We start from the raw sequence: 12,992 nt of genomic DNA, 5'->3' as shown, positions 1-12,992 counted from the left end.
TGAAGTCAAATATTTCATGGCATTAGTTATGTCAAACGTAGTCTATTGTCCACTCTCTTTGTTAACCACAAACTCACACTTTGTGATCTGCTAGGAATTTGTGAAGGGAAAGGTCAACCCGCTGTCCTACTCTTGAAGGCCTAAATGTATTATGGATTCAAGTTAGGGAATTAAAATGAGAACTAAGGCCCAGCCAAGGCAGATTATATCACTAACTTCCAAATCCTTAAGCTTTGGGTGTGAAGTGTGTGCCTCTGTTCGGGTCTTTTCCTAATAAAACCCATTTCCTTTCTGTGAGGAGCATCAACTGGCCTCCAAGCTCATGTCTGAAGGGGCATCTGCCCTTCTGCAGCCACATTACAATGGTTCCTGCCACCTGCCTGAATTCCAAGGCTCCCCACCCTGGAACAAGGAGCAGCTCTGGGGTTGTGGAACCCAACCAGTGAGGTACAATCTGAGGGGAACCAAACACTTGGACTGTCCTTTCCCTCCAGGAACTGCTCACAGTAACCCCCGTTAAGCCAAATTTGTTGCTGGGCGGAATCCTGGCAATGGGGGGAGGGAACGGGAGGGAGGACACACTCTGGCTTCTCTAGGGAGTTGGGGGGAGGGCTAAAGGCAGAGAAAGTGAGATATGCCAGTACTTGTTCCCTGCCACCTTTGCTTTCTCCAGGACTAACACGCATGGTCTCGGTGAGTGAGTGAGTGAGTGAGTGAGTGAGTGAGTGAGAGTGAGAGAGTGAGAGAGTGAGAGAGTGAGAGAGTGAGAGAGAGAGAGAGAGAGAGAGAGAGAGTGAGTCACAAAGACAGTAAGGTGATTCTGTTCTCTCCAAACTATCTGCAGCAGCAGCAGAAGACACTGCTAATTAGGCAACTGGGGAGTTTCCCACAGTCGAGCTCAGCATTCACCCTGGAAGGTTGACTATTCCTGGAGGCGAGAGGATTTCTGCTGCCCTCAAGCGGATGGAATGGAGTTCTGGAGGAGGACGTCTTCTAATGAACATTGGCTTAGCTAATTCAGAGGGCAGGAAGTTGGTCATGTGATGAGGGGATCCTTACCTCTGCAATCTGTCATGGTGGAGTCAACACAACAATGAATGGTGGCGAGCACGCAGGGAAGGCGGTAAATGGGCACCGAAACAGACAACAGGGGAGACATTCCACAGTGGGAGGGTGATGAGACGGGGTGGAGGAGGAAAAACTCAGCATTAATGCGGGGGTAAACTAAAGGGAGCAGAAATGACTAAAATAATATAAAAATACATATCCTAGAATGACTTTCAGAGATGTGACACAGAACAAAATCCAACATAACCGCATTATCAATCAACAAAACAAATTGACATGAAGGGACAACAAATGTGATTCTTTGCATATATCCAAAAGATGGTGGTGCCAAAAAGGAAATTAAATGAATCTGATAAAAAAAATCTACACCCACCCCATCTCTGTTTCTCTTCAGAATAGAATTTCTTTGTCAAAGTTCCATTTGTCTCCACCAAAACCTCTGTGAAGGTCCCTTCCAGCCCTCCAATCCCACCTTCTACTTCTGTAGTCCCCTAAGAAGGCTCTTCCACACCCAGCTGCTCCTACTCTCAAGGAGGAAGCCAGGACTCCCTTCCCAAGCCCAGATGTGCTTCTGGGGCAGGAGATTCCTGCTGGAACCAGATGGCCTGCAGTTTCCCTGGCCTCCTTCTGGTCCGGCTCCCTTCTCTGCTCATTGGCCTTCCAAACCACAGATGTTACTTGGCACGGTGGGCGGTTTGGCTGCAAGAGCTGCCTAACAGAGGGTAACAAAATGGTCCCCCCAGCCCTAGGCACCTACTCTGGCAGAAGATGGGGGAGGGGCTGCCCCCTGGCCCATCGACCGAAGGCGAAGACCCAGCCCCCCGCCGCTTCATCTGACAGCAAGCAGCATCTTCAACAAGTGTAGCCCTAATGCAAAGGTGCGGCTCCCCCAAAGAGACCCCCCTGATTCTACCTCTCCTCTTCTGAGCTCCCCTGTTCCCATCAGATCTTGCCCCTCTGCAAAGCCAGTGATGTGTTCCCAAACCTGCGTTGACTGGGAGATGGCCTCGTCAAGGGCCTGAGCCCGCTGGCGGACCTCTTCCTTGATGCGGGAGTAGGTGGCTTCTGCGGCAAAGTACTTCCCCTGCACCATGGCCCCTTCCTCGGGGTTCAGTTCCGTCAGTTGAGGGCCAATTTTCAGCAGCTTGTCAATGTGGGGCTTGTGTTCAGCAATGGATTCCCTCAGTTGCTATAAAGAAAAAAAAAATCAAGTATAGAAAAAGCAAGCAATGACCCCACGAGATAAAACAAAGTGGTAGCACTTAAAGCCCCAAACATCTACTGGCTCTGAAAAATAAAGCATTGCTAGATATAGTCAATTATTTCCTTTGAGTTTCAAAAACTTTAGCAACCTCAGTCGAGAGTGGAAAACCCAGCATGCGGGTTTAGTGTGAACACCAAGCAAGGAAATTGGACCTCCACCTTCTCTCTCTCTCTCTCTCTCTTTAAGCACAACATCCATCTTTGTGCCCTGCACTAGTCAGGCTTTGTTTTCGTCTCAGTTGGCTGAATCTGCCAGGGTTTGGCTCAGTCGGTGCAGACCACGTTTGCCCAGCTAATCCGAAGCCCCAGGTGCCTACCCTATAGCAGGCCCAGCCAGTGAGCCCAATGAGGAACAAATCTGTCTTCTTAGCAAGGCTGAGATCAGCCAAGGAAGGCTTCCTCCCCTCTCTCCCGCGCAGTTGGCACCATTTGGCCAGGTAACCTCCTGTTTCTCCAGGTGACTGCTTTCAATCACCACACAGGTTGATTTGCCAGCCCCCCTTTTTTCAGCGTCCTGGTATCACTTCAAACCCAGCGGAACCGCTCAAAGGCCAGGAGTGGCAGCTGCTTTCCCTGCTCACAGTTCCACTCAAATGAATGTAACAGGGGTCCCTTTCTAAGCCCTGCAGCATCAATTCAGCATTTCCCAACGGCATGCAGACGCACGGAGGCCCCCTATGCCCACTTACCCTCATATCTTCCTGCTGCTGCTTGAGGTGCTCGTGGTCAATTGCTGGAGGGGGAAGCTGCCCAATCAATGCTTGGGTCTCCTCAACCCAAGGACTCAGCTCTTCATAGGTCTCCCAGAATTGGTTGACCAGGACCTGGGCCCGTTCCAGGCGAGCATAGCGCTCCGAGTGGAGGTGGCTGGTTGCATCATACTGCTTCAGAAGAGACTCCGTCTTCTCCTGTGGAAGAAGGGCAGAGTTTGGGGCGGCCAACGGGCCTCCATCCTCCAAAGCGTGGATTTCCAAAGTACCCTAGGAACCTCCCTCAGCGTTTCCTAGGCCCCGAGGTCTACCTGCAGCATGACTTTCTGCTCCTCTCCACAAGTTCCGAAAATCTCTGTTCGTTGGCTGAGCAGTTCATCCACAGAATCTTTGTGACGAATAATGTCGATAGAGAAGGCCTACATGAAAGGAAATGATGGTAACAGAGCTGAACTATAAAACACAAGCCATGCTTGGGTCTCCCGCCACCCTGCACATTCGTTCTGTCTGCACTGCTTCCTGGGTGCTCCTGACTAGCTAAAGACACCGTGTCCGTTATAGAATAGAATAAAATAGAAATCTTTCTTGGCCAAGTGTCATTGGACACACAAGGAATTTGTCTTTGGCGCAGATGCTCTCAGTGGACATAAAGAGAATAAAAATACATTCATCAAGAATAAAAAGATACAACACTTAATGATAGTCAAGGTTACTAATAAGTTATCAATTGGTGTGTCTGGGATAGGCATTGTGGAGATGGGTAGCAGTAGTTTTGTCTCAAATCTGCAGTACAACACATTCAGGTCATCTGCCAGGTGTTGATTTCCTACACCTTGGGAAGAAGGTTTCCCATAACCGGTGATGTTTTTAAGAGTTTTCCACACGTTTGCTGGTTCATTTGTTGAGAACGGATTCCTTAGCTTTTCAGTTAATACTTTTCTGGCCTGATTGTACCGCAGTCTATCACCTTTTCTATAGGCTTCCTCTTTGGAATGACGTAGCTGCTTAAGTTTAGCTGTGAACCAAGGTTTATTGTTACTGTATATTCTCAGGTTTCTGGTCGGCACACATAGGTCTTCACAAAAACTGTCATATGATGTTACAGTATCGGTGAGTTCATCCAAGTTTGCAGAGGTCCCTTAATCTTCGAACACATTCCAGTCAGTGCAGTCAAAGCAAGCCTGTAGCTTTAGCTTTGCCTCCTCAAGTGAGGATTAAGTCCTCACTGATTTAATTGTTGGTTTCATGGTGTTAAGTCTTTGTCTGCATTGCTTTAAAACATTGTATTTTCCACCCAACGGGGGCCCAATGCATCTCTCAAGAATGGTAAATCCCAACAATTCTTCTTCGCTGCCTGGGAAACATCCAGCTCTGCCATCCCTTTTCCTTCATCCAGACCATCTTCTCCAATCACCCCCTGAACTTAACATGGTCTCTGTTAGGAATATAATCTAACGGTTGGGTTGGCAATATATAAATCATGTAACAATGCTATACCTGTTTCTTTAAATCATACTGTAAAATGTGATTGGTTTCTGTTTTCCTCAATCGGCCATAAGAGGGAGCCAGAATGACTGTTAGCTCTCTGTTTGTTAGATGCTGGGCTGATCTGATCTGAGTGTTTTGGAAGCTGGCTGTTAGAAAATGCCGTGAGCTATTGTAAGTTTTGCAACTGCTAGCAAACTTTGAGTACCAGACTGTTTGTATGATTATGGATTATGTTATTTGGATTATCCCTTAACTGAAAGACATTGATGACTGACTGTCTTATCCGTGTATGACTTGGACTGTTTGATGGACTCTGATACCTCTATTTCCATGAAAGCAAAAGCCTATTTAAACTGCAGTGTCTCTGTATGCTGGTTTGTGTGTTCTCCAACACAACTCTCACAGCGCTTCTCTAAATGCACTCGCTCTCCCAATGGGAAGCTTACCTAATAGTCTCTAGCTCCCTTTCCCCATTCAGCCAGCCTAATTCTGCTCCATCTTCCAATCTGGCTACTCCAAAATCTCTGCCATCTTAGCCCCATTGCGTACCTTCTGCACCTGCAGCTGGGCAGTGGTCTGGTCCTGCTCCAACCTAACTGGACCAAGCGCCAACAGCTTCCGTCTGGTCTCAGCAACCCAGGCGAGTTCCGCATCGGCTGCCTGCTCGTACTGTCAGAGAAGAGAGCACAGCCAAGTTAGCTGGGGAAACTAGCTGGCAAAAGCAGAGATGGTGCAGTATCAACAAAGCTGCATACACAAAGTACACAGGATCTGGACTGGGGAAAGCAAAGGTGCTTCAGATTGAGTGCTTCACCCTCCTTTTACCTGCCAGCCTTTCCTTAAAGGAGTGGTATCACTCTGGAGGCCTCCCTAGAAGCCTCAGGAAAATACCTTTTTGAGTTCAGGTGGCAGCAATGGTGACTGGCCCTTCGCCACCTCTTCAATGTATCCTGAATGCCAACATGCATTTCGAGGAAACCCCTGGCTTCTTGCAAGCTCAGGAAAGGGCATGGAGTTGTTAAGGAACCACTGATAGGTAGAGGGCGTTTACTTCTCTCTGCATACACCTTCCCTACCTGGGACCTCTTAAATATTCTGGGCCAGACATCTGGAGCACAGGGGACTAGCAAAGGCAGTGCTACAGAAGAGCAAGTGAATTCCAGCCTGGTGCTGCATGCAAGGAAAGGAGCTGGGGCAAATTTTTTGAAGGCAGAAAAAGCAGGTGGGGGGGGCAGTCCATAATCACAGAATGATCTGTCCATAAGAAGCTAAACTTTCTTTTTGGGAGAGACTGGAAGCTATTTGCCTCTCCCCAGCAGTTGTTCTGCTGTTCCCAGATTGAGTGAGACCCAAATGTTTTGCTCCATGCATTTTATCCCTCAAACCACAAAAACCTCCCTCAAAGGACAAATCCTGCTCAGGTGTGGAACAAGGTCCTCAACACACTGCATGGCCCTCAAAGAATGCCCCTACCCTAAAAGGTCCCCTGTCAGGCGCAAGAAACCAGAAGCCAGGATGGAGTTTAAAAACTCTGCATTTGTACCCAGGAAACATGGGGATAACGTCTTTTAGTCCCTGGTGCTAGGATTCTGCATTCATGCAGGATTTCTAAGGACTGGCTTAGGGGTGGGGCAAAACAACCTGCACATGTCTCATGCTTAGACAAACCTCCCTGAGAGCTGTGTCTGCATTGACAATGGTTTACAAGGAACTGCCAGCCTACCTGCTGAGATCTTTGGATGGCAGCATCTATCTCTGCCACCCGCTGGTTGATGGTGTCACTGGTGGCTTTATACCGCTCGTTGGTGTCTGAAACCAGCTTATCTAGTCCTTCACGGGCTCGCCAAGGGACCAGTTCAAGGAGGGCATGGCTGACTTCGTTCACTGTGTCCAGAATAATCTGATGTTCCATCACCTCCTTCTTTAGTTCCTAGGGGGAGAGAAGGCCACTTTCTGAGATTGTGCCCTCCAGCTGGGCCAGGCGTGGCTTTGTCAAGTGACCAAACGCAAGGAGAGAGCTGTGACCACTCTTTCTGCTGAGAACGAGGGAAGCTTCTCACTGAGAAGCAGAGGCCGGGAGAAGAGGGCCTTCTCTGATCAGGCCTGGACCCTGGCTTCCCCGAAAGCCCCTTACCTTCTGCCTCTGCTGGAATTGAGGGATCTGTTCGCCGGTGGGGGAATGTCCTCCCCCAGACATCAGCTCCTCTTCCACCTGACCCATCCAGACTGTCAACTCTTCATGTGTTGACTGGAACTTGGTGGCCAGCTGCCGTGCCTGCTCCAGTGTGCGGAGAGCCTTTGAGCTGGCAGCGGTGATATCCGAGTAGCGGGTCTTGATGCCATCCAGTTTCTCTTGGATGAGCAGCACCTCTTCCCCTGCAGAGGATCACCAAGGGTTTGGCTTGAAAAAGTCATGGAATGGGGATCCAGGGTATAGTTGGGTGTCCTCAAGCTGCCCATGCAAGGTCTGACTTGTTGACCATCCCACCCATGCAGAATTTTGGACTTGGTTTCTGTATTTGGCAGAGTTTTCCACGGGCACATGCATCCTACACAGTCCCAATTGTGGAATCTCTGGGCGAAAGAGTGTGTGGGTGCAGGTGTGGACTGGCGCAAGCAGGGGCAGCCATTGCCTGGCATCTTTTCCTCTCCTACCTGTGGTTTGTTTCAGGAGGGCCTGCCCATTCTTGATGGCCTGGTCAACGTGCTTCTTGCGGTTCACAATCTCATCATTCAAAGCCTAGGTGGGGGAGGGGAAAAACCCACGCTCAGAAACGTCCCTGGAAAAGATCTTAGGCTTTTGTGTGATTTGGGGGTTTTAAATGCTGCTTATCCCTGTTCTGTTATATTTATTTATTTATTTATTTATTTATTTATTTATTTATTTATTTATTTATTTATTTATTTATTTATTTTGTTTGTTTGTTTGTATGCCGCCCACTCTCAAAGAGACTCAGGGCGGCTTACAGGTAAAAAAAAAAAGGGGGGGGACATACAAAATAATAAAAAAACAACATTAAAAGTTCAACAACATTCATAACTTAGGATGGGGCTGGATACATCAACAGCCCCAGGCCTGCCGGAACAGCCAGGTCTTGGTCGCTTTGTGGAAGGCCGGAAGGGTAGTAAGGGTCCAGATCTCAACGGGAAGATCTTTTGTTCCTTTAGTACATAAATAAAATAAAATAAAACAACTCCCATCAGAGCAAGCAAATTGAATCAGCACACATTGTGGTAGATGAAGTCTGCCCAAGAGGCTAGTGCCTAAATGTGTGTCTGTGTGTGTGCGTGTGAGGGCTCTGAGCAGCAGATGCAGCCAGGGTAAGAGAGATGCCTTGAACAGGCAACAAGGAAAAATGCTCGCCTCCTATGCCAAACAGGGGAGTCATCAGAGAGCAGCCCAAGACTGAAGGCTTGAGTAGGGCGGAAGGGAATTCTCGGACCTCTCCTTGACCCCAAAGCTACAACCATCTTGTCAATCTGAAACGAAGGCCAGAGCTTGAGAAAGAAAGCCTGTTGGATTCTTCCACTATCCACCCTGCTAACACAATCAGTCCTTGGCTTACTGCTGTTCCAGTTAACAAATCCACCTGAATTCCCCAGAGGGCACCTATTCTCACAGCACACCTTCCACCTGTAATGCACAGAAGGTCGTTCCCTGTGGATTGTCATATCTTCCAGCTTCTTTTCTGGTCCTCCCTCAAGGCAACGGTCACTGGGGTCACGTCACCCCCCCTCCCCATTGCAGGCCTCCTTTTACTTCTCTGCAGAAACCGCAGGCTGCAAAGGAGGAGGGCTGCACTAGGTCCAAAACTGTCCTTCAGCGAGAGGCCGGACTGTGAGAGGAAGGAGCTTCAGAAGGGTCAGGTTAGAGGTTCTCCACGGGGAGAAAAATAATCCTGCTGCGTTGTTCTTCTTTAAATAGAGATACCAGAACCAAACCATCCATGAAACACACTTGCTGATGCACTAAACTGTGCCCTTTTTTTTGCAAGAAGACTGTGCCCGCGGGAGCACATGGCCGCATCCTGAAAGCTGTGCCCTCAGGGACTCCCTCCCTCCATCCCTAGCTTTGATTTGGTGAAGATCAAAATGAAATGGTTCAAATCAACAGGAACAGGGAAGCAAAATAAACACAATCATGAAAGATGGGGAAAGACGGATTAATACCAGCTGGCCAGAATGTTGCTGCTGCAGGACCTCTCGTCTGTAATCCTTGACGGACACCAAGCTGAGCCTGTCTTCAACCTCAGCCAACCAGTTCAGCACCTCCACTTCATCCTCCCCAAAGAGCCGGGCATTGGACAGAGCCTGTTCGAGGAGGACAGCCTTCCGGCCACATCGGTCAGAAACCTCAGCGTACCGGGACTCAAGCAGGTCAAGCTTCTCGGCCAGGGAGGCCTGCTCAGCACGGCAGCTCAGCAAGGCCAGGGAATGGCCAATGCTGACCACCTGAGTCACCGACATGGCCTGATTGTCTATCTCCTCCTCTAGCGCCTGGAAATCCAGGAGTTTAAGGGAAAGAACAAAAGAGGAAACAAAAAACAAGCAAACAGAAATGCATGGTTGAAAATGGAAAACACAAAGTGGGAAAATTAAAACACAACTAAAATGGTGAATATGACTGAAAATTGTGTAAATGCAAAACTATCATTTACTAAAATAACAGTTTCAAATAAAGAACTATAACAACAAAAATAAAAAAAAAGGATTTTCTTTTTCCGGGATCCATATAAGTATTGAGACAGTATTGAGATATACTACAACTTGTTTTAAGTGCTCCAACATGACGATTACTAACTTGTTTTGCAAATGGTAGTAATTCAGCATTTTAAGCCAGGGTTTGTTGAATAAGCTATCACAACCCAGTGTGTCTTTAATGCTAAGAAATAATAGGCACACATCTATGGGAATGTTTATCACTGCTTCTTAGGAAAGAAGAAAAAAGGCTCTGGCCAGAGGACACCACACCTGGCTTGAGAGGGGAGAATGGAAGGCACCTGAGGGGTTTTCTTCAAACTGAAGCTAAGAGGAGGAACAGCCACACCCAAAGCAACAGCCCCAATGCTCCACAATCTTTGTCAAGGAGCCAGCCAAGGCAACGTGCCGGCCCAAGCACAGATCCTGCCCCTTAGATACAGATGTGCCAGCCCAGTTGGGCGTAAGGGAAAGACGGGGCCTGGGTTACAGTAGGGCTGATGGGTCCGATGAATGGGCCACACATGCCTGGAAAATGAAACCGCCTCCAAGGGGAATGACTGCGTTGATCCCCCATGGTTCTCCCGAGGGCTTTGACTGCCCTCTTCGGTGCCCCGTCCCTGACCATGCATCCGTTGACCGAATGGAGCCATAGCCACTGCTTGATGGCCCTGTGGAAAAGGTGGCATAGATCAAAGGAAAATGCTGTGACTTCTCTGGGAAGCCCCAGCCACCATTGAGAGAGACGTATCAAACCACTCCAGTGAAATCTTGCTCAGATTACATGATGGCAGGAGAGAAGAGAACTTGACTGTATTATTTCTACCAATGCCCACTGAACAGCCAGATTCTACAGGAGACCCTTGAAGAAAAGCTGCCCTGGAACCTCTGATGCTTCTGAGCAGACATCCAGAATACTAAGGGCAGACAGTCCACCTCGCCTGGATATTGTTAGGCCACGAGACTCTCCACTGGACCCTATTAGGGGATGAGCCACCCAGATTCACTTCAGAGGGAGCCTCCCAACACCGAAGGGCCACCTTGGCATTTTGTCTTTAACCCCTGCATTGTTTATTCTCACAACCCCCCAGGAGTCTCACTCCGAAATCTCCCTTCACAGCAAGATAATCGGTGCCTGGTGCCCTCCTACCCATTTCTGAACTGCTTGGCAACCACTTGCCCACCTTGTGCCGTGCAATCTGCTGCTGGATTTTGGCCGTCTGAGTCCCAATGGGCTCGGAATTGGCCAGTTTCTTTTCAGTCACCGACAACCACTCAGAGGTGGGCTCTGATGTCTCGTGGAACTGCCTGGCCAAAACCAGGATCTCCTCCAGCTGACTTTGCCTGTGGAAAGGAAACAAAACCGTGCAGAAATCAACGTCTGTGAGACAATGGAAGATTCCTGGTGAGGCTAATTGAGAGCCGTGAACAATTACAGCTGTTCCACGGATTCTCTTATGCCCCATTACAGCTCCCTAATCTGGCCAGGAAAGAACATTAAGCCATGATGTATTCTGGTGTAGCACAACACTTGAACAGATTAAATTGTGGGAAAGACAGAACATCTTGCTGCTCTGTTTTTCCCTCTCACTATGGCCAAATGCTGAATTATTTTTAAAAGAAATTGGAGACCAGTGAACCTCACTGAAAATAACAATAAATAATTTTAAATACACTGAAACTAAGCAGCTGGAAGTAGTGCAATTTTTCTCTAGCAAAGTTGTTGGGGCTTCTGAATTTTTTGGAGGAAGGAGGAGCAGCCTAAACCTCTACTTGACTGTTGGTGTGACTGTCGGGTTGCTCAGAGAAAGTGCACAATGTGAGCCACAGATGTGGATTCCCGCATTCCAGAACCCTCAGTAACGTATGAGGCCATCTTAAAAGGAAAGGCAGATTGCAACTAATATTAACATTAGAGAAGCAAATTTGATCAAGAAATTAATGCAAAGGCTACAGACTACTTCCAATTCCAGTCCCCAAAAATGGAAGGGGCATGAAGTCCTTGAATCATCATTTGTAGTCCTTGAATCATGTGATCATGAATACTGCAAATGGGTGGCACAATTTCTTGCAACACTGAAGCAGATGGAAACTGCAAAATCCCCAAAGTCCTAGAAAAACCGGCTGTACCAATGTAGATTATAGGGTCTCTTCCTTTCCCATTCTTGGCCTGTCCCAGTTGTCCTGTATAACATGTAGCTTGACTTCAGTTTGAGCAGTGATTCCCCTTTAATTAGAGGCATCAGGCACAATCAGACATTTCTTTAGAAATTAGCCATGGAAGAAGTTGAAGGGTAAGAACACAAAGAAATTCTTAAGGAAGAGAGAGGAAGAATAGAGAGAAATAGAATGAAACTTTTCACTGGTCTTCAGTAAATAAATGTCGATGACTGTAACATCAACATGGTATCGACTGTTCAAAGAAAGGATGAATTAAGAATTACATATGGATGAAACAATTCAAAAAACCATCACCTGCTAGATGTTCATGGTATTCAACTGGGAATCTGTAAATAATACAAATGTGAAATTGCTGAAATCATTCTAGTCAGTGTCCTTATTAGGTGATAGGAAAAGAAAAACCAAGCTAGCAGGAGCTAGAAAATGACAGGCAAACTAGACTAACATCTCTCCATGGAGATAATCCTGAAAGGTAGACCTGTTAATAATTCAGTTCCTGGAAAGAAGGGTAAGAAGGAAACTCAAGATAATTGATTCTGTTCAGTATAAGAAGGGATGGAAAGATCTTCTGACAGCCTTTCAAGATTCTATTATTGTATCCTGTGATAATAATGAAGAGCCTAGCAGTTTTTTGATGTCTCATCCCCCACCTGGCCTACTTTGAAGGGCTGGACCTGGAAAGCATAATTAAAGATAGAGCTATTAAGCCAGGGATATACTACTTTTGGAGTTGATGAGCATAAGAAGAGGTCCTAGGATCACTCTAACAAGATGGCGGGGAGGGTGGATGCCCTCCCTATTTACATAATTTTCCAACAAAATTAATTTTAATGTGGAGAAAAGCAAAACTTTACATTTAGGCAGAAAAAAAATCAAAGGTGTAAGTACAGATTAGGCAAAACCTGGCTCAAAAACAGTCACTGTGAGAGGGACTTTGGAGTCCCAGTGGACGATCCCTTAAACAGGAGCCAGTAGTGTGTGGCAGCAGCCAAAAAAGTTAATGCAATCCTTGGTAGTATAAACAGAGGCATAGAATCAAAATCACGTGAAGTATTTGTACCGCTTTATAAAGCCTTAGTAAGGCCACACCTGGAATATTGCATCCAGTTTTGGTCACCACATTACAAAAAAGATGTTGAGACTTTCGAAAAAGTGCAAAGAAGAGCAAGATGATTAAAGGCCTGGAGACAAAAACATAAGAACAACAATGGTTGCAGGATTTGGGTTTGGTTAGAGAACAGAAGGAACGTACGGGGGGGGGGGGGGGATAAGAGCAGTATTCCAGTATTTGAGGTGCTGCCACAACAACACATTTTGCTGCTTTGTCTTCTGGAGTCCTTTCAGTGATGCAACCTAGCCAAGAGAACAGACATGAATACGCAAAGGAGAAATAAAATTGTAGGACAAATAGCAGGAAATGGCTACAGAGCAGGAAATGGAGCGTGGGAACTGATATTAGAGGGAAGCAAGCTGAACCGGTCTCAGAAAGAGGGTAGATCACTGTGAGGAATTATCTGGTTAGCTGTAAAAATGCAGAGTTGGAGGAGGACAGCAAAATTATTTAGAATGCGAAAACTCCAAAGA

General features: G+C 47.1%; 1 protein-coding gene across 1 annotated transcript in view; it reads right to left on the bottom strand.

Moving 5' to 3' along the window:
• The window catches only part of MACF1 (microtubule actin crosslinking factor 1), a 350,069-nt gene that overhangs the window by 28,129 nt on the left and 308,948 nt on the right, over positions 1-12,992 (bottom strand). The window contains 10 exon segments of the mRNA XM_032227099.1: positions 1,060-1,068; positions 2,054-2,257; positions 3,021-3,239; positions 3,353-3,460; positions 5,079-5,198; positions 6,253-6,459; positions 6,664-6,905; positions 7,185-7,269; positions 8,700-9,026; positions 10,412-10,571. Coding sequence (XP_032082990.1) covers positions 1,060-1,068; positions 2,054-2,257; positions 3,021-3,239; positions 3,353-3,460; positions 5,079-5,198; positions 6,253-6,459; positions 6,664-6,905; positions 7,185-7,269; positions 8,700-9,026; positions 10,412-10,571 — 1,681 coding nt within the window.

This window comes from Thamnophis elegans, chromosome 12, assembly GCF_009769535.1.
Source record: "Thamnophis elegans isolate rThaEle1 chromosome 12, rThaEle1.pri, whole genome shotgun sequence".
Classification (NCBI taxonomy): domain Eukaryota; kingdom Metazoa; phylum Chordata; class Lepidosauria; order Squamata; family Colubridae; genus Thamnophis; species Thamnophis elegans.
Note: the sequence above shows the minus strand (reverse complement) of the source record. Positions and strands in the feature narration are given on the sequence as shown.